At 50.0% G+C, this 21,887-nt stretch overlaps 1 protein-coding gene across 1 annotated transcript in view; it reads right to left on the reverse strand.

The window, feature by feature from the left end:
• Positions 1 to 21,887, reverse strand: part of LOC140408747 (cytokine-dependent hematopoietic cell linker-like) — a 314,639-nt gene that overhangs the window by 120,597 nt on the left and 172,155 nt on the right. The window contains exon 6 of the mRNA XM_072496381.1: positions 18,517 to 18,560. Coding sequence (XP_072352482.1) covers positions 18,517 to 18,560 — 44 coding nt within the window. The remainder of the gene's footprint in view (positions 1 to 18,516; positions 18,561 to 21,887) is intronic.

Here is a 21,887-nt window from a genome sequence, read left to right on the forward strand (position 1 = left end):
CCCCGCAGCCAGAACGCTGAGGTCCCGCGGGGTAGGACTATACGCAAACGATGCCGATGGGACTCGGCGGGCACTCGGCTCGTCGAACGCGGAGAATCGCCACGGGGGCCGCTTTCAACGGCCCCGATCTGCGCCACTGTGGCCGTGCCGGCGCGATTGGCTGGAGAATCAGTGGCCCGGCAACGGAGCGGCATGGCAGGATTCGCGCGCTATCCCCCTGGTGATTCTCCGACCTGGCGTGGACTCGGAGAATCCCGCCCAGCTACATCTTTTTTCCAGGGAGATAGTGGCCATGATTCTCCGCTTCTCACCGACCCCCAACCCCCTCCCCCATTCCCCCCTCCAATAGTTAATATCACAAATCGTGATTGGATGAATAATCACGCGTTGGCCCAAAATTGGGATCGTGCCAGGTGGCAGACCCACCGTGTGTCTCCAGTTCCACCCTGCTGCGCAAAACGGGCTTCTTGCACAGAGCGAAGATTTTGGTCATGGACCTGCCTGAAATCACTATGCCAAGAGTCATCTTCTGGTCCCCTAGGGGTAGAAGGGGCAGTCCAGTCACGAGGCCCGCATTCCTTTGACGAATGTGATATAAAATAGTTAGTTTAAATATTAGTTACAGTAATGTAGATGTAGGCCAGTTTAATTTTAGTGAGTTCACAAAAGACAAAGGACAAAGGATTTCAGCAAGCATGGCAAGGAAGGGGGGGAGGGGTGTCTGGTCGAGGAGGGGAAAAGGATGCTGGGTAACAAGAGGCCCAGGGTTAAGGAATGAGAAGTGAGCCAATTAGGATGAATGGCCAGGTCAGGAGGGGTATAGGATGACCTATGGGAATCTGTATGTGAAACTTGATGCCATTTGAATGTATTTGCAGAGATCCCTTTGTCTCGGACCTCATTCGTTTCCAAGGAGTCCAGGAGACTGGTTCTGTGTTCTGTGTCCCTGAGAAGTGAGTCAGACTTGCAAGTTGGTTAAAAATAAATAATACTATGCCTACAAATCCATCTCGAGTTTTATTGAGGCCAGACTGACGGGTAAAGAATTCAACATTTGTCATTTGGTGCTGAAACCAGGGATCCCTCGGGGCAATAACCAAGGAATTGTCTTAGCTGCGGTTGTTTGCAATACAGAACCGGTATGCTCTTGACTATCTTCTGGCCCGTGAGGGTGGGGTATGCGCCATAGTGCAGGGCAAGTGTATAATGGGAGTTCAAGACCTAACCGCTAACATCACTAAATTTATGGATCGCATACGGGATCACCTGGATGGAATGCAGCACCCTAGCTCTTGGGGTAACTGGGGATTTGGAGGTTGGAAGGGCTGGTTGATAAATATGGCCATGTATTGCAGATACGGTGGCTTACCAGCTGGAACCCCAATATTGTGACCTTGGGTGGGTGGATCAACATGGGGTAGGATATCAAACCCACCCAAATGGACCCTCAGCTCCTCTTTATGGCCCACCGTATGCACCAACAGCTTCACAACTGCCGCACCCTCTAAGGGGCCATTGGTCTACTGGGAAAAGAGGACGGGGCAGATATAGAGGGAACAATACATGTTTTAATTGCGGCCGTGCAGATCACTGGCAACAGGAATGCCCCTTTAAAAGACGGGCAGCAGAAGGAGACTACCCGACTCAAAGGAGGGGGTACCCACCAAGGGGAGGACAGACGAGGTACACTGACTTCTCCCAGGCAAACCCTTTTCCCAACACAGGATTGACTAGCTAATTTAGTCATAAGGACTCTCCAATCGGACAGGGAACCTATTATTTCTCTGCAGATAGGAGATCAACATTACCTATTTATAATCGACACTGGAGCAGCCATGTCTTCGGTGCAATCAGAACTTCGACTACCACTATCCGACCACACGCAGCATTTGTTGGGGTTCCAAGGATAGGTGTGTGAGTATCCTATTTCTGAACCTGTGACAGTCACTTACGAGAATAAGTCTGCGGGTCATCAGTTTGTGGTGACTACTGGATTGGACTGTGACTTGTTGGCCCGAGATTTACTGTGTATCTTCCAGCTCCAGCCAGAGTGCGGAGACGAAGGGGTAATGGTTAAATCATGGAGGATGAGACAACAGTGCTATATTTCTATCACTCCCCAGTGGTGGACGTTAGACATTGAACATTCACTGCACCACGTTACCCTGGCCTATGACAGAAACGGACAAAACAGGGAGTTGGAGGACAAATACCGGCCGTTAATTGGGACCAAATGGCCAGTCAAGGCTACAGCCACAGTCACGGGAAAAGAAGGTACAGCCAATTTTGTTACAATACCACCACATTTATGGCCACAGTCAGCTTCTGTGGGCCCTCATATTACACGTCTGATCCACAACCAGTACCATGCCAAGGATCTGGGGCCTATGGTAAGGAGGGCAGTGGATCATTCAGATCCAACAGAGTACGCACTTCAAGTCACGCCAGACGGCACTTCCATAAAATATTTTGAGATCCCTGAAACGATTAACACTCGACTTCAGCCAACCCACAGCTCTGGAAGACTAGGGGTTTCCTTACCTCGGCCGGCACGGAAATATCCCACCGGGGTTTAGTTAATGACCTACTGCAGGCCCTCCTTATGCCCGCGCAAATTCAGCAAGTGATGGTGCCTAAAATGTTAAGTCAGACTAAACGTTCTGCAAAAATAGGTCTGCCTCTGACAAGCCAATGCCAACCATCCAAGACATCATAAGGTTACAGGAGGACGCTCCTGAGAGTGATAAACAAATGTGGAAACGGTTAGGTTGTACATATGATTCTATTTCCTCTTTATGGACCACGCCAGCACATCAGACTTGTATATCTGATGTACTGGCTTTATGAGTCATCGAATGTGTACACTTTGCAACTCATTGTGGGGCTTGGGGGACTAGTGATTTGTTGCTGGCCACTTGGTGGCACCCTAAAATGCAGGGGCTGGCCCAGAGTATCAGTAATCGGTGTTTGATTTGTCAGCAAAATAACACCGGCAAAGGTATCCTTTGTGGTATGAGGCAAACCCCATTGCCCAGTAGTCCCTTTGAGACGCTCCAAATGGATTACATTGAGTTGGAAAGGTGTCAATGTTATAAATATGTTTTGGTCATTGTGGATGTGTTCAGCAGATGGGTCGAGGCGTATCCGACTACCGCTAATAAAGCTGCTACTGTGGTTAAAGTTCTGATGCGGAAAATCATTCCCCGGTGCGGTATACCACCTCAGTTAAGTTCTGATAACAGGCCTCATTTTATTGGACAGATTAATAGAGAGTTCTGCTCCCAGTTGGGCATACGCCAGCAGTTACACTGTGCGTACAGACCGCAGGCGGCCGGGTTGGTTGAGGGACACAATCAGACCCTCAAAACTAAATTGGCTAAATTAAGAGCAGACACGGGAATGACATGGCTTAAGTTGCTCCCCGTTGCCCTCTTCCAGCTGCGGATTGCACCTGCGGGACCGGCCCGGCTCTCTCCTGCCGAGATCCTTTATGGCAGGCCCCTTAGAACTCCCTGAAACCTGCATGTTCCTAGACTGGTTCAGTTTCACCATATGACTGAAGAAATGACCACCTATGTTCTAGCCCTCACTAAGGTCCTCAAAGAGCTCCATGGCCAGGTCCGTGCGGCTCACCCGCCACCGCCCCCATTACCTAGCTCACTTTCAGTGCAGCCCGGTAGTTATGTCATGGTCAAAAATTGGACTCGGAAAGGGTTGGAGACACGATGGGAGGGGCCGGGAGGGGCCCTCCCAAGTTCTCCTTACCACCCCCACTGCAGTTAAAGTAGAGGGGTGGAGTGCTTGGGTCCACTCCACCACTGTAAATTGGGTCCACCTCTACCACGGTAAAAAGGTCGGTTACTAACCTGCCTCCCTTCCCCAGCGCTGTTTTACAGGTGTGGAGCATGATGGGGTGGCTGCGCACCGCCTGTGTAATCTTCGGCCTCGCCTCGCTTGGAGTGACATCACGACGGACATGGAAAGGGAAATATCATCTACATCTGTAACCCCAACTACAAGGACATTTTGTTTATGCAGAGGTGATATTCTTCGCTGCCCCCATATACGAGGACATGGTATCGACTCATGGAAGGTCATCAGGTTAACGGACAATGCGGGACTCATGAAGCAATTGCACCGGTCCCGGCGATGGGAAGGGAACATTACATGGACATTGCCTTGTTTTTGGAGTACATGTAAATTTGATTTTGGATGTGTTAAGTTTGGTGCCATAAAGGTAAAGTTAGACCGTCAGGAGAGGGTAGGAAGAGGTTGTGAGAGAGAGAGGGGGACTAGAGAGAGGACAGGGCGTGTAAGGAGGGGAGTACAAATAGAACGTAAGTTATCAGGAGATACACTTAATTCATTTAGGACCCAGACTGAGGAAAACCCGGGTAGTATGAATCTCTTCTACCAGATTTACCACCGCTTGTATGGCCAGGGACGGGTTGTCTGCTACCCGAACCCCGCATCGGTGTCTAGGTTATTTTCTGTTTCACCGCTTTGGGACACTCCCCAAACGGTGGTTCATTGTCAGCATTCTGAGCCACAGCCCGAGCAAGTCACTCTTCCTTACGATCCGGGTTCAGCACCACCGGCTATTTGCCTTCCCCTTCCTCGGGATAATTCCCACTCACAGTATGATAGGCTGCAACGGTGGAGGGCGTACATACCTAGCCACTTCACTCCAAATAGAGACTCCCGGTCATACGAGAATTGCTTCGGCAGTGACGGGTACAGCTGTTTGCTGGTAGAGGTGGAAATGAATATAACATGTCTGTTCCCCACCTGTACGGACAGGAGGTGTCTTATCACTCAGGCGTCTGGCCATTGCGTCTGTTACAACACCACCTGCGTTCCATTGAACGCCAGCCTCCAGCTCCTTTGTGGCTGAGCGAATGTCTCTCATATCACTGTTGGGACTAAGGCTTTCCGCATTGCTAGGAGGCCCGAACGGGCGTTCCAAAGCTGGATAAACAGGGCTACTGGGGGATCCCTACGCAACCGATATACTGATTGTGATGCTAGCCTGTACACGGAGCAAGGATACTACTTTTTTTTTAATGGCACAGCGACCAATGTTTTGTCACCCCCATTTCCCCGCCAAATTGCTCTTGGGACTCTAGTCCCTACCACAGTCCCCTGCCCCTCTGCGTGGATACTGCATAATCAGTTAGCACGCCGGGCAGTCTCAGCTGAATTCTGCGAGAACTGGAAACAACCTCAGGTTCTCGCACCCAACCGGGGCCACTCAGCCGGGTGGGGAATTCTGAGCGTCTTACCAACTTTTACAGATGCACCATAGAAAGTATCCTATCTGGCTGCAACACAGCCTGGTATGGCAACTGCTCGGCCCAGGACCGCAAAAAACTTCAGAGAGTCGTGAACACCGCCCAGTCCATCACACGAACCTGCCTCTCATCTATTGACTCCATCTACACCTCCCGCTGCCTGGGGAAAGCGGGCAGCATAATCAAAGATCCCTCCCACCCGGCTTACTCACTCTTCCAACTTCTTCCATCGGGCAGGAGATACAGAAGTTTGAGAACACGCACGAACAGACTCAAAACAGCTTCTTCCCCACTGTCACCAGACTCCTAAATGACCCTCTTATGGACTGACCTCATTAACTCTGCACCCTGTATGCTTCATCCGATGCCAGTGCTTATGTAGTTACATTGTATATGTTGTGTTGCCCTATTATGTATTTTCTTTTATTCCCTTTTCTTCTCATGTACTTAATGATCTGTTGAGCTGCTCGCAGAAAAATACTTTTCACTGTACCTCGGTACACATGACAATAAACAAATCCAATCCAATCCAATCCAACTGGGAGGTGTGGGGGGTTGCTTGGCAGTCAGCGATAGGAACTATTTTATTTGTGGCCTTACCATCCTGGGAAACGAAACCTTGGGAGCCCTTGGGGCAATAACCAAGGAATTGTCTCAGCTGCGGTTGTTTGCAATACAGAACCGGGATGCTCTTGACTATCTTCTGGCCCGTGAGGGTGGGGTATGTGCCATAGTGCAGGGCAAGTGTATCATGGGAGTTCAAGACCTAACCGCTAACATCACTAAATTTATGGATCGCATACGGGATCATCTGGACGGAATGCAGGACCCTGGCTCTTGGGGTAACTGGGGATTTGGAGGTTGGAAGGACTGGTTGATAAATATGGCCATGTATTTAGCAGTGGCACTTGGCTGCATCTTTGTGGGCCTGGCCATCCTTAAATGCGTGATGGGTAGAATGCGGGGTGCACTGGAACAGATAGACGCCCCTAGAATCTTGGCTGTTAGGATCCACGAGGGTGCAGCGGATGAAGGGGGGCTGCAACAGGAATTGGAAATGCAGTGACAAATCTTTTAGATGAGGGGCCGTAGCTACGAATAGAATAGATAGGTTATCATGAAATGATAAAAGGAGGGAATGACGAATGCGATATAAAATAGTTAGTTTGAATATTAGTTACAGTAATGTAGATGTAGGCCAGTTTAATTCTAGTGAGTTCACAAAAGACAAAGGACAAAGGATTTCAGCAAGCATGGCAAGGAAGGGGGGAGGGGTGTCTGGTCGAGGAGGGGAAAAGGATGCTGGGTAACAAGAGGCCCAGGGTTAAGGAATGAGAAGTGAGCCAATTAGGATGTATGGCCAGGTCAGGAGGGGTATAGGATGACCTATGGGAATCTGTATGTGAAACTTGATGCCATTTGAATGTATTTGCAGAGATCCCTTTGCCTCGGACCTCATTCGTTTCCAAGGGGCCCAGGAGACTGGTTCTGTGTTCTGTGTCCTTGAGAAGTGAGTTAGACTTGCAAGTTGGTTAAAAATAAATAATACTAGTCCTACAAATCCATCTCGAGTTTTATGGAGGCCAGACTGACGGGTAAAGAGTTCAACATTTGTCACCTTCTGGAGGTCAACCCCTTACCCCCAGCCCGAGCCCACCCAACCACCTTGGGGGATCCTCCCTCTGCAGCCAGGTAGCAGCAGAAGGGTACATGGGCAATGGACTTACCACATTGACCCTTCTCAGGGTCCACGCGCCAGTCGGGGTGCCAGAGGACATGGAGCTGTTGACAATGCCAAGGATCAGGGCCTGAAGAGGGGGGGCCTGAAATGGGATGGTTGAGGTGTGGGCAAAGGGGAGGGGTGGGGTTGGGTCACCCTCATGTCTGCATGGTGTTGGGGGGATGACCCCTTATTTTAGTGGTTGGGGAGGATGGCCCTCTTTGCTGAGGGGTTAGGGGCACTCCCCTTGTCAGCAGGGCTGCAGGGGTGACCATTTCCATTGTTGGGGAGAGGAGGGCTGATCTCTGAACTCTGTGTGGGGCGCCCTTTCCGAAATCGGTAAGTGCAGGCTTGCTGGCGTGCTACCGCTATGAATATTTTGGCATACTAAACGTGATGGAATCCCACCTCGGTCATGCTTGTAGTGCCATCGGGAACAACTCCTGTTAACCTGCTGGCAGGAGCACTTAGTTTTGTAATGGGAGATTCTCACCCAGTATCTCAATAACATCTGAGGCTGTCTTTTGTGGATATTCCAACATCTTAATAATGGTGGGCACTTTCAGCATGGCTCTCGTGCTGTGTTTTTCAAACTTTTTTTCCAGGGACCTATTTTTACCAAGCGGCCAACCTTCAGGACCCACGCTGGCCGACTTTCGTGACCCACGCCGCCCTACCTTCACGACCCATGCCGACCGACCTTGGCGACTCACGCCGACCTTCGGGACCCACGCCGGCCGACTTTCGCGACCCACGCCGGCCGAACTTCGTGACCCACGCAGGCCGACCTTCGCGACCCACACAGGTCGACCTTCGCGACCAACACCAGCCGACCTTCGCGGCCCAAGCTGGCGTATCTTCGCGACCTACGCGGGTCGACCTTTGCGGCCCACGCTGGCTGACCTTTGTGACCCATGCCGGCCGACCTTCACGACCCATTTATGGGCAGCACGGTAGCATTGTGGATGGCACAATTGCTTCACAGCTCCAGGGTCCCAGGTTCGATTCCGACTTGGGTCACTGTCTGTGCGGAGTCTGCACATCCTCCCCGTGGGGGCACTCTTTTCCTTCCGCCTTTGCCATGATCTCCACTATGGCGGAGGCGGAAGAGACCTCTTCCACTGTGCATGCGGGGGGATGCCGTGAGCGGCTGCTGATGCTCCCGCGCATGCGCCGCCTGGCAAAGTCATTTCCGCGCCAGCTGGCGGGGCGCCAAAGGCCTTTCCCGCCAGCCGGCGGGGCGGAAATCACTCCGGCGCGGGCCTAGCCCCTCAAGGTGAGTGCTCGGCCCCTCAAGATGTGGAGAATTCCGCACCTTTGGGGCGGCGTGATGCCGGACTGATTCGCGCCGTTTGTGGCGCCGGTCGGTGGACATCGCGCCAATTACGGAGAATCCCGCCCCGGATTCGCGCTCTTTTTAGTTAGTTAGAGAGTGTGATCCAGAACAGTGAACAAGCAAGACATAGAATAGCGAGAGTGAGAGAAGTTAGAACTAGTTTGTTATCATACTGTAGAGTTTTATAGTTATCTGTATTGTACTTTATTTCTTTGTAGTTAGTTTAGTATTGAGTAAAAGGACTCACAGTTTATTATTTTATTACTCATTAAATAGTTCGTCTTTCAACAAGAGGACTAGTGGTCATTTTATAATCTGGTGGATTCAAGAGTAATATATATATTTTAGATAAGTCATTATTTAAAATATCACAGCGGCCTTTTCGAAGGCCGCTCGCAGCCGGCATTGTTCAAAGACGGCTGCTGCGGCTGTTGCGCGTGAATTTGTGCAAGCGACAGCGCCGCGACGGACGGCTCCGCGACCCTCCCGACACCAGCCCACGAACCACCCACAGGTCGCAACCTCGACTTTGAAAATGCCTGCTCTAGTGATATGGGTGCGAATATAGTTCAGGCTATTCCAGAGCTCTGAGAATGCTGCCATAGAGTGAGCGATTGATGTTGCTCAGATTGTTGACCCATGAATTTTTGGAACCATTATAACATTTTTGAACCCAAACTCTGACTTTTGTATTGAAACATATTTTGCTGAATAATTCTGTCTACTTGTTCCCTAAAGAAACACTGCACTTACTGAAGCACTAGCCGAGATGCAGAGTGGCGAGATGAGAACTAAGGACTTGTTCTAGGTCTAAGAACCTGCAAAAGTATATATGGCTGGCAGTTTATAACTGTGCAGTTTATCTCCTTGCCCTTAAGATAAGAAACATGCTCATGTCTGTAGTCCCACATCAACATTGGTGACTCTTTACTGCCTTCTGGTGTGGTTTGGCATTCTATTTAGCTGTACAGGGAAACTAGGGGTCGGCAATAAATTATAGTTTTGCTAGTAGAATATACATTAAGAAAAAAAAGTAGAAACAAACTTACAAATGTATAACATTGATAAACTTCCCAATGAGCATCTTGTACACCTTAAGGCACAGGTTATCTGGAGAGAATGGGAAGAATACCAGCCTCGGTGACAGACGTGCTTCACCAGTTTTCCAGCAAAATAAATTCAATGTTGCAGCGATGTGGATTTTCTTTTGGCATAGACAGAGAATTTGCATTCATACAGCACCTTTCATATCCACAGGTTACTCAAAGTGCAATGGGTTACTTTTAAAATGTAGTCACTGGTGTTCTCACATTCTCCTGCTCCCTAACTGATTTGCAAACCACAGATGGTGCAAGGAGACGCCTCTTTCTTTCTCCCCTCCCCTCACCGCAATCCTGCGCTTGTGCATTTCTCCTTTAGAAACGCAAAAATTACAATTTGGTCAGGGTAGTGTTGGAAGAGCAAGAGGCATAAGAACAGGAAGACACTGAAGTAGAAGAAACACCATCGCTCACTCGCACACTGGCAGATATTGACCCTGCATATACCTTAGAGAACAGCTTGGAGCAGAGATCTGTACATGGTGAGACTCTGGGTGGGATTTTCCAGCCCTTCTTGCCGGTGGGATATTTGGTCCTCCTGAAGGACACCGCCCCCCCCATTGGCAGGTTCCCCAGCGATGGGACAGGCGAGCTACACAAAATGCAATAGACATCAGCGAGACCAGAAGATCCTGCTGGTTGCCAATAGCAAGCCGCCTCTGCCTTGGGAACACACGGAGGTCAATCCCGCCCACTGAGTATAAGCGACCTGCACGGGATGGGCAGGGGACAAAGGCAACATGGCTTCTAGCTTGCCAATGGATAATGTTAGCCATGGTTTCTGCTGCAGAGGACTCAGATGAGGGCACTGAAGGAGCAGCCTACAAGAGGAAGACTGATGATATGCAAATAAAATGCTTGGTGCATTGACAGCCCTGTCATAGATTCATAGAATTTACAGTGCAGAAGGAGGCCATTCGACCCATCGAGTCTGCACCGCCTCTTGGAAAGAGCACCCTACCCAACCGCACACCTCCACCCTATCCCCATAACCCAGTAAACCCACCCAACACTAAGGAATTTTGGACACTAAGGGCAATTTAGCATGGCCAATCCAACTAACCTGCACATCTTTGGACTGTGGGAGGAAACCGGAGCACCCGGAGGAAACCCACGCACACACGGGGAGAACGCACAGACAGTGACCCAAGCCGGGAATCGAGCCTGGGACCCTGGAGCTGTGAAGCAACTGTGCTAATCACTAAGCTACCATGCTGCCCATATCTGTCAGAAAGCCTGCTGCCAATATCCAGAGGCATGAGGAGTCTGACATCAACTTGGCACAGGGCTGTATGCAGGTGCCCTACCTTGCCAGTGTGGACATGGTGTCTACCTTCATGAGGACACTTGCAGACTCAACCATGATGCAGCACTCGATGGCCAATGTCTCAGCTCCCATTGCAGCACAAGCAGAAACCATCAACGTTTGTGTGCTGCACCGACTGCAATTGTGCGATCTCAGATAGCTGCCATCATAGCTGCAGGTACCACTGCCCCATAGAGCTTGCAGGGTGCAGCAGCAGTTCCTCTAACAGATTATTCAGATTGCTGAGGTGCAGTCCTGGGGGAGTGACGGTGGATTCGATGAAGCACAACACTGCTGTCCTCCTCCAGGATGACAGCGTCTGACCTCCCACAATTGCTACTCCACCTTGTTGCTGCTTGTCGGCAACTCGCCCACGCGGTTACCAACAATGCTGAGATACTGTGGTCTGAAGCTGGAACGACTGCTCAGAGGCATCCTCTGGGGCCAACTGCAGTCTGGTCCATGAAAGGTCAGAAGCCCTCCAGCAGCCATGCTTTGGTCACTGGGGAGCACTAGAACAGACAAAGGCACATGGAAGACAGACACTGAGGGAATGCACAACAATTATTTGTTGATGTTTGTACTCCTTATGGCATAGCTTGATTAATAAATTTGGTCTAGAATGTTTATTTTGTGGTAACTTTCACTTTTGCATTGTAGCCAAGTGGAGCTATGATGGTCAGTAATAGAGGGAAGATGTGGTACTGTTTGTGAATGAAAAATTGGGGTTGCATTTGCTGGTATTGAACTTTCATACATCCCAGCCATAAAGGGGCTGTCTAGTGTTCCTCCTTTATTCTCATGAACCCATTTCTCAGCTGCTCATTGTATAGCTGGTGGCATTGGCTGCCTCCTCCTGATGGTGAACTTGTACAGCATGCTGCATATCTCTCCGAGTACTGTAGGGTTCCTCAAAGCAGTATAGGTTTGGAGGTATTGGGCCAAATCTTCTGGTCTCTGGATACTCAGAGACTGGACGTATGACTGAGGATGTGGATCAGAATCTGTGGAACTCCTGATCCATTGGTCTCCTTGGGAATTGTCCAATGGGCAATGACACTGCTCCCAGGGACCACCTGTGAATGCATCTGATTTGTGAGTTAGAGTTGGAGATTTTGGATAGTTCCCATGTACTTACATGAATAGTTACCCAGGAAATGTTAGACTGATTTAAACCTAATCAAACATCTGACCCGCTCCAATCACCCCCACTCCCTATCAATGCCAGGACTAAACCTGATCACGCGACTATCCCTCAACTGCCCAACTGACCATCCGACAAGCCCCTGACCAGCCAACACCCAATGCGATTACCCCCCAACCACCCAACTATCCCCCGACCCAATTACCCCCTGACTCCACTACCTCTGACCATCTCCCGACCTGCCCACCTCCTGATCTGAGTGTCTTTACCTGAACTGAGTATGCCCCAACACGAATACCATTGCCGATAACATTACCTACAGGATTCGACTGCCCCCACGACCTGATTACCACCTGACTTGACTACCCATGGCCCAACTACCCCTCCCGACCCCACTACCCCCCACCCCGACCCGATTGCCCCCAACCTAACTACCCCTGATTCCACTGCCCACTCTCACAACCCAACTAATCTTTTTATAATAATAATCTTTATTGTCACAAGTAGGCTTACATTAACACTGCAATGAAGTTACTGTGAAAATCCCCTAAACGCCACATTCCGGTGCCTGTTCTGGTACACAGAGGGAGAATTCAGAATGTCCAAATTACCTCACAGCACGTCTTTCGGGACTTGTGGGAGGAAACCGGAGCACCCAGAGGGAAACCAAGCAGACATGGGGAGAACATGCTGACTCCGCACAAAGCCACAAATTGAACCTGGGACCCTGGGACAGTGAAGCCATAGTGCTAACCACTATGCTACCGTAATCACCGACTACCTGACCACCCCATCGCCTCAACTACCCCACGACCCCTTTACTCCTCAACCCAAATACTCCAAACCCGACTACCCCAACACAATTAACCCCCCAACCCAACCACCCTCAGACCCTACTACCCTCTTCATCTGACTAACCACCTGACTACCGACCATCTGACTATTCCTCCAATCCGACCTGAATAAGCCCTGACCTGATATGACCGGCCTACAGCTGACAATCCAACTAACCTTCAAAAGCTCCACTATCCCCGGACCCAACCATGCCCCCTAACCACCTAACGAATGCCATCCAATCGAACTAACAACTCCCCAACCCGACTATCTCCTGACCAAACTATCCACCTCACCCACCTGCCACATCATCCACCCACCACCTCCCTCACCCAACTGTCCATGTCACCAACCTTACATATCAAGAGGCGGCCTGCACTTGGGGAGAATGGGATCAAAGGCTATGGTGAAAAGCAGGATTAGGCTATTGAGTTGGATGATCAGCCATGATCGTGATGAATGGCAGAGCAGGCTCGGAGGGCCAAAAGGCCTCCTCCTGCTCCTATCTTCTATGTATCTATGTATGTATCTTACCTACTTCATCAACATACCATCAGTGGTTATCACAGCTGTCTCACATAGCCAAGGGCCTTGGTTTGCTTCCAGCCTTGGGTGGCTGTCTGTGTGGAGTCTGCACGTTCTCCCCGTGTCTGCGTGGGTTTCCTCTGGGTGCTCCAGTTTGTTCCCACAGTCCAAATACGTACAGGTTATGTGGGGTTGCAGGGATAGAAAAGGGGAGTGGGCCTGGGTAGGATGCTTTATCAGAGGGTTGGTGCAGACTCAATGGGTCAAATGGTGTCTTTCTGCACTATAGGAATTCTATGAACCGCAACCATCAAATCCATGTAACCCTTATCCACTCTATCCACGCACCCACCTGCCCAGTCACTTATTCACCTATTCACCCATTCATTCAGTCACCCATTCACTCCTCCATTCATTAACATTCAAAGATTGCTCCTTTAAAGTTATCATATGGTAGCTAGGGGCATAAAAAGGGTTATGTCCCATAATAATAATAATCTTTGTTAGTGTCACAAGTAGACTTACATTAACACTGCAATGAAGTTACTGTGAAAATTCCCAAGTCGCCACACTACGGCACATGTTTGGGTACACTGAGGCAGAATTCAGAATATCCAATTCACCGAAAAAGCACATCTTTCGGGACTTGTGGGAGGAAACTAGAGCACCCAGAGGAAACAAACACAGACACTGGGAGAACGTGTAGACTCCACACAGACAGTGACTAAGCGGGAATCGAATCTGGGACCCTGGCGCTGTGAAGCAACAGTTCGAACCACTGTGCTACCATGCAACACGTCTTCCCCTGACTTGACTTCACTCCGACAGAGTTCCTTGAGGGATGCTGCAATTCTTGGACAATCGGGAATGGAAGATCTCAGAATAAATGCATAGCAGCGTCAAGCTCAGGGAATCTTCGAGCGCAGCGGCAACCACTTATTGCTATCATCACTTTTGTTCACGGTGGTGACTCAAAATCGATACAATGGGAGCATGGCACCTGTCAGTAAGATACTTGCAATGACTGATATGATTTACTGAATATGGCCTCGCGTCACCAGGACATTGAGGGAGCGGAATTTCTTTTGGTTCGGTATCTGGCAGAGTTGACATTTGACAGCCGCAATTCAATGTACTTGCAGTTTTCAGTACTTTGCACCACAGGGAAGTCTGCAATACTAGGGGAGCTGCTTACTCACTCTTGTCTGTAGTCTCCCTTATGGCAAATTGTGAATCACTGGCAGCGTGATTCTCCGTCCCGCTACACGAGATTCTTGGTGCGGCGCGCCCTCACTGGCAGCGTGATTCTCCGTCCCACTACACGAGATTCTTGGTGCGACGCGCCCTCTCTGGCAGCGTGATTCTCCGTCCCACTACACGAGATTCTTGTTGCAGCGCGCCCTCACTGGCAGCGTGATTCTCCGTCCCACTACACGAGATTATTGGTGCGGCGCGCCCTCTCTGGCAGCGTGATTCTCCCTCCCGCTACACGAGATTCTTGGTGCAGCGCGCCCTCACTGGCAGCGTGATTCTCCCTCCCGCTACACGAGATTCTTGGTGCGGCGCGCCCTCACTGGCAGCGTGATTCTCCGTCCCGCTACACGAGATTCTTGGTGCAGCGCGCCCTCACTGGCAGCGTGATTCTCCGTCCCGCTACACGAGATTCTTGGTGCGGCGCGCCCTCACTGGCAGCGTGATTCTCCCTCCCGCTACACGAGATTCTTGGTGCAGCGCGCCCTCACTGGCAGTGTGATTCTCCGTCCCGCTACACGAGATTCTTGGTGCGGCGCGCCCTCACTGGCAGCGTGATTCTCCGTCCCACTACACGAGATTCTTGGTGCGGCGCGCTCTCTCTGGCACCGTGATTCTCCGTCCCACTACACTAGATTCTTGGTGCAGCGCGCTCTCTCTGGCACCGTGATTCTCCGTCCCACTACACTAGATTCTTGGTGCAGCGCGCTCTCTCTGGCACCGTGATTCTCCGTCCCGCTACACGAGATTCTTGGTGCGGCGCGCTCTCTCTGGCACCGTGATTCTCCGTCGTGCTACACGAGATTCTTGGTGCGGCGCGCTCTCTCTGGCATCGTGATTCTCCGTCCCGCTACACGAGATTCTTGGTGCGGCGCGCCCTCTCTGGCAGCGTGATGCTCCGTCCCGCTACGCGAGATTCTTGGTGCGGCGCGCCCTCTCTGGCAGCGTGATGCTCCGTCCCGCTACGCGAGATTCTTGGTGCGGCGCGCCCTCACTGGCAGCGTGATTCTCCGTCCCGCTACACGAGATTCTTGGTGCAGCATGCCCTCTCTGGCACCGTGATTCTCCGTCCCACTACACTAGATTCTTGGTGCAGCGCGCTCTCTCTGGCACCGTGATTCTCCGTCCCGCTACACGAGATTCTTGGTGCGGCGCGCTCTCTCTGGCACCGTGATTCTCCGTCGTGCTACACGAGATTCTTGGTGCGGCGCGCTCTCTCTGGCATCGTGATTCTCCGTCCCGCTACACGAGATTCTTGGTGCGGCGCGCCCTCTCTGGCAGCGTGATGCTCCGTCCCGCTACGCGAGATTCTTGGTGCGGCGCGCCCTCACTGGCAGCGTGATTCTCCGTCCCGCTACACGAGATTCTTGGTGCAGCGTGCCCTCACTGGCGGTGGGATTCTCCGTCCCGCTACACGAGATTCTTGGTGCAGCGCCCCCTCACTTGCGGCGGGATTCTCCGTCCCGCTACACGAGATTCTTGGTGCAGCGTGTCCTCACTGGCGGTGGGATTCTCCGTCCCGCTACACGAGATTCTTGGTGCAGCGCGCCCTCGCTGGCAGCGTGATTCTCAGTCCCGCTACACGAGATTCTTGGTGCAGCGCGCCCTCTCTGGCAGCGTGATTCTCCGTCCCGCTACACGAGATTCTTGGTGCAGCGCGCCCTCCCTTGCGGCGGGATTCTCCGTCCCGCTGCACGAGATTCTTGGTGCGGCGCGCTCTCTCTGGCAGCGTGACTCTCCGTCCCGCTACACGAGATTCTTGGTGCAGCGCGCCCTCGCTGGCGGCGGGATTCTCCGTCCCGCTGCACGAGATTCTTGGTGCAGTGCGCCCTCGCTGGCAGCGTGATTCTCCGTCCCGCTACACGAGATTCTTGGTGCGGCGCGCCCTCACTGGTGGCGAGATCCTCCGCCTTGCCAGCAGACCAATGGGGTTTCCCATTGTGGGCAGTCCCACGCCGTTGGAAATACCCGGGCGTGGGTTCGCTGCTGGTGCAAAGGAGAATCCTGACAACGGAGAATCCAGCCCCTGATGTCTCTTAATAAAATTACCTGATCTTTTATTAAATTATTCACAGTTTCCGATAAGTACTACTAAAGAACGAGCCAAGTTCATTTCTCAGCAGGTCGTTCATCCTGTTAGTCTGGTGTGGGTTCAAAGTGCTAACCAGTGCACCACACAGACTTACTGAAAGCTAAGAATATGGATATGTGTCATCAGGGGTTTTCTAATTGGAGATGAGAGAATCAGTGGCAGTCGGGGTGGTGGAAGATTAGAGCTGTAGATGAAAGAGGATTAGATACACAATCAGAGGGAGAGTAAAGAATAGAGAAAGAAGAGTAAAATAATCGTGCAATATTGAGGGAGTTTATTATTTAGAGGTCAAATAGATACTGTCACCTCTTCCCCAAAACAGGGCCACCTGAGTTCCAAACTAAACATTTCAATTACTGGTGGAGAAAAGGAAGTAAATCATTGATGCTAGGTTTTGCTGCTTTAATAGGATGCTGCAATGGAACTCGGGGACTTAATTCACTTCAGAAAAATAGACAATGGTGCCAATTCATCCTGGATTTCGGCAGGTAAGCAATCCATTCAAACATCTAAGCCGACAAGAAAAGCATGTGATCAGAGAGGTTCTCACTGAGCCCTGTGTGATTAACTGCTGAAGATTATGCTGGGTTATTGACTGAAAATATAATGGAAACACTTGGGGAGACTGAGCCTAAGCAAATATAACAATTCATGACATTTCTTTTGGATACAATTGCTTATATAAGGTATTTTTTTTGTTAGCTCTAAGATTATGTGTTAATTGAGAAGGTATCTTTCTCTGAACTCCTCTCCCATTGCAAAGTCTTGCTTGATGGAAGCTGGATGCTGAGGCATGAAGGTCAATGTGCAGAGCTACACTGCTCTTGATTCTCTCTGATCAAAATGAATTCTAATTTGTTAGAAAATGATCTGAAATGTGATTTTTCTAGGTCAGTCATTCAACACAATTATGTTGATGCAAAATAGTTTTGGCTTTGTATCAATGCACATAATGTAATATAACTCAGGAATAAGAGTTACATTCTGCCCAGTGGAGTTTGACCACCTGAAACAGATAGTTTTAAAAAGTTGGCAGGCACTTGTTTGGCCTAAGAAGTGCTTCAGAACTTAATAACACTGGAAGCACACTAGGTAGTTGGGCAGCACCTGTGGAGAACGAAACAGAATAAATGTTTTCGGTCAATGTCTTATCATTAGAACTGGAAGAAAATAGAGATGAACAGTTTTTAAACAAGTGTGGAGCCCAAGAAAAGATAGGTGGGTGTAAGGTGTGGCTGGGTGCTGGTGTAACGGGGAAATAATAAGAGGGTAGGGCTATGATAGTGTGGAGGGCTAGGGTGATTAAAGGATAATACAAAGACAAGTGGTGATGTGACAAGTACAGAAATAAAACCTGGGTCTAGCTGGTGTAGCTGGGATTTTCGCAGTAACTTAATTGCAGTGTTAATGTAAGCCTACTTGTGACACTAATAAAGATTATTATTATTAAATAGTTTGTGAACTGTTTCAACCGTGTCAATATCAACAAAAAGCATTGGTGTTTTGGCATTGTGAATTGTTTCACCAGAATTTGAGTGCCATTGACTATAACTTTATGCAAGCATCCTGGCATAACATGTATAGGTCTCGCACTGTCTTCTGCCAGGTCTGATAGCCAGCAAACATGCCCATCCTGGGAAGAACTTCTTCCCTTACCCTTTCCGCTTCACTTTTCTGCCGAATCTACCCAACACACAGGTGAAAAGAGCCAAAACCAACGCCTTCGAGCTGGACCGCCCTGTGTGCATCCACTCACTACATGGCCGCCACCGGAAGTCCGTGTGGTTGATATTTGTATACATTTAGGACTAATCACTTCTCATATGATTGGCAGTGAGAGATAATTACAGCAAAAACTATTGCTTGATAACCTAGCAGCACAGTTATTGGTTTCAAAATGAAATTAATGATACTTACAAATGTTTTGGATGTCCATTTGTAGTTCTTACTTGCTATTGGCTCTAGAAAGTGAAAAATATGGTCAGAAAGAACAGACATGTTGAATGATTTGATTAGCAATTATTATAATACCTAGCGAACAACCCGATCATCAATTACAAAAGTAACTTGTTCTATCCAGTCATACATTTTGTGATATTATATGCTTTGGGAATTACATTATTGCAATACGGCTTCTTCTATTCTGCTCAGTAGCACATGTACCAGAATGCTGTCAGTTCACTGCCAGTAAACAACCTACATTTATTTTATTCCTATTGATGGCTAGCCATCTGTCATGTTTTACGTGTCTCCATGTGAAACATGTCTGGTGGAAGGTTGATGATTGGGGCTAGGTGGTAGGGCGCATAAAACCCAGCCCATAATTTTTGATTGGTTGCATGACAAGGGGTGAGATTCTTCGTTTGGGAGACTAAGGACGCGATCTACCCAAATGGGAACAGTGTGCGATTAGCGTGCGATTAGCCAATTGTTTCCCTGTGCTCGGAGCTATCGAACGGCCATTCGGGTAGATCGGGGGCCTCAGAGAGGAATGCACGGCCAAGGCCGCACTTAGTCCCGTATTTTGCACTGAGGAGCTCTGCTCGGCGGAACTTCTCAGTGCAGGGAGAGATCGTGTTGCCATTTTTAAATGGCGTCCCAATTTCTCGACTCCCCCGACATGACCCCCAAGCCCCAACTCACCTATAAGGAGGTCCTTGGCTCCTACCACACCCATGCAGGGCACGTCTACGCCCAATCCCTGGCACATGAAAAATGCCATCTGGGCACCTTGGCAGTGCCAGGCTGGCACACAGGTGGCAGTGCCAGGGTACCACACTTTCCAGAGGGCAAGCACCTGGGGGCCTCTGATTCCCTAGGAGAGCCCCACATTTGTGGAGCTCAGCCCTGAATGGTACTCGCATAAGGTCTCCAAGGTGAGGGGGTTAGATCATGCCTTGGTTAAATCTCGGGAATGCGTTTAAAGTGAAACTAGCTGTCTAATATGCAGATTTGTCAGAAAGTGATCCCGGCCACAATGGGCGGGATTCACATCGTTAGCTCTCACGAGGTTTAGCGTCTACTGGCAGCACCGTGCTGTTTTTCGAGTGCAATGCAGGTAGATCATGCCCTAAATGTTGACGCCAGGACTGAATTGCGTGAAATTCCCATTCCCATTGGGGCTGCTTTTCGTGGAACAATTCAGGACATGCTAATGGGTCAGCAATTCCCATCGCAGTGGTGTTCTAACCACTGGGGCCTGAGTTAGTGCCATAGAGCCTGGTAGCTGAAGCTGCTTTTAAGCGCTCCATTTATCACACGCTCACTACAACCAGCCAGATGTCTCAGAGAGGACCTCTCCCCAATGGTTGGGAGTCCGAGGTAGGCCCACAGGTCCGTGACAGCGAGGAGCGGAGGGACACCCTCTTCCCCCTGCTGGGCCTCAAACTCAAGCCTGCACTCCTGGACAATGCCTCGGGGGTGGTGGTAGAAGCAGTCGTAGTGCTAGTTTCACCAGGAGGAGAGAGCTGGTGATCCGATGGGATGGGGGCTCACTGGTGAAGCCGCTGTCCTGAGAGGGGCAGAGAACCAGGGAGGGTTCCAAAGGCTCCAATGCAGGTGTCCACTGGTTGGGGTGAGCTCTGCTGATTTGTTGCTTTCTCTGCACTAGGCAGCGCTTCTGAGGAGTGCCTACACCCGGTGGACTCCTGATTGAGTTTGGCCCTTGATGATACAGCTGGGGTATGAGGGTGTCCAGAGGGGTGACCAGGGTGGGCTCCCAGATGACCAGAGGCCTTCTGAGCATTTAAAGGACACAGCAGCACTCAACAGTGTGAGCAACCAGGAGCCTGTAGCACTAAAGGGGTGCATTTAAAAGACAGACTGTGGCAATGGCAGGCTGAGCCAGGCCACCCCTGTGACGAGGGGGACATCAAGTCCACAGACTTTTTCACTACCTGCTAGTGCCCCCAGAATGGGCAGCTATCCCCCAGCAAGCCTGACAATTTTCAACGGTTTTTCAGTGTTTTTCCCGCTCCCCCTCCACAGCCAATGGGCCCAGTCCACGTTTGTCAATACTTGTAGTAATTCACACCCAGGAGACTTCTGCCTGAGAGGGGCGGAGAATCACGGGGGCCAGGAACAGACTGGGTCAAAGTTGTAATGAAATTTAAATGCATGCAAATGTCAGTTTTGCATGCTGCTGCCCACGCGGTGCGCAAACCTCGTTATCGCCACCAGCAAGGGACTGGACCATGGCGTCTGATTCAGTGCTGGGCTCAGATCTCGATTTTGGCCTGACGCTCGATTCTCTGCCCGATCGCGGTTCACGTTTGCGGATCGCGAGGTGGAGAATTTCACCCAAGAACAGCTGGTAAAATACTCTCAAAAACATGTTCTGTGATTATTGATATCCCCATTATTAAAACCCAAACAGATTTATAGATGGGGCTGAATTTTCCAACCGTTCCCGCCAATGGGATCTTATGGTTCTGCTGACAGCAACTTCCTGCTGCAGATTCCCAATAATAATCATTTTTATTGTCACAAGTAGGCTTACATTAACACTGCAATGAAGTTACTGTCAAAAGCCCCGAGTCGCCACATTCCGGTGCCTGTTCAGGTACACGGGGGGAGAATTCAGAACGTCCAATTCACCTAACAGCACATCTTACTGGACTTGTGGGAGGAAACTGGAGCACCTGCAGGAAACCAACGCAGAAACGTGGAGAACGTGCAGGCTCCACACAGACAGCGACCCTAGCCGGGAATCGAACCTGGGACCCTGGCGCTGTGAAGCAATGGTGCTCCCCACTGTGCCCCTCACACGTGGTGGAAGGTGTGAACAATGGGAAAACACATTGACAGTGACGGGATCGGGGGGGGGGGGGGGGGGGGGGCGGCAGGGTGTAGGTCAGTGTATAATGTTGCTAGATATACGCAACTAATTTTTTTGTGCCTCCACATAAAAGTTAATTGAGCTTGCAAGAACAAACTTCCAATTGTTATACATTTACTTATGCATATTTTGATCCAGAATGAACCTAACTATTTAATTATAATTAGTAGATGATATTTCCTCCTGGCTAGAACACTTCTTCCCACAATGGTTACACAATGTGAACTTGCTGTATGAAACTAAGTATGGCGGGACAGGTAAAGCTTCTTATCGATGGCTAAATCTGAGAATTGCTACATTAGAATTCAATAAGTTAGAAACAAAATAGGATTTGCTGAAAAAAATTGCTCATATTTGCAATCTCCTTAACAGTAACTGAATTCTAATATATTATTTAAATACTTATTATTAGAATCGTTGGATTTATCTTTTTTTGCCATTCCAAATGGAT

This window comes from Scyliorhinus torazame, chromosome 3 (genome assembly GCF_047496885.1).
Source record: "Scyliorhinus torazame isolate Kashiwa2021f chromosome 3, sScyTor2.1, whole genome shotgun sequence".
NCBI classification, from domain to species: Eukaryota; Metazoa; Chordata; class Chondrichthyes; order Carcharhiniformes; family Scyliorhinidae; genus Scyliorhinus; species Scyliorhinus torazame.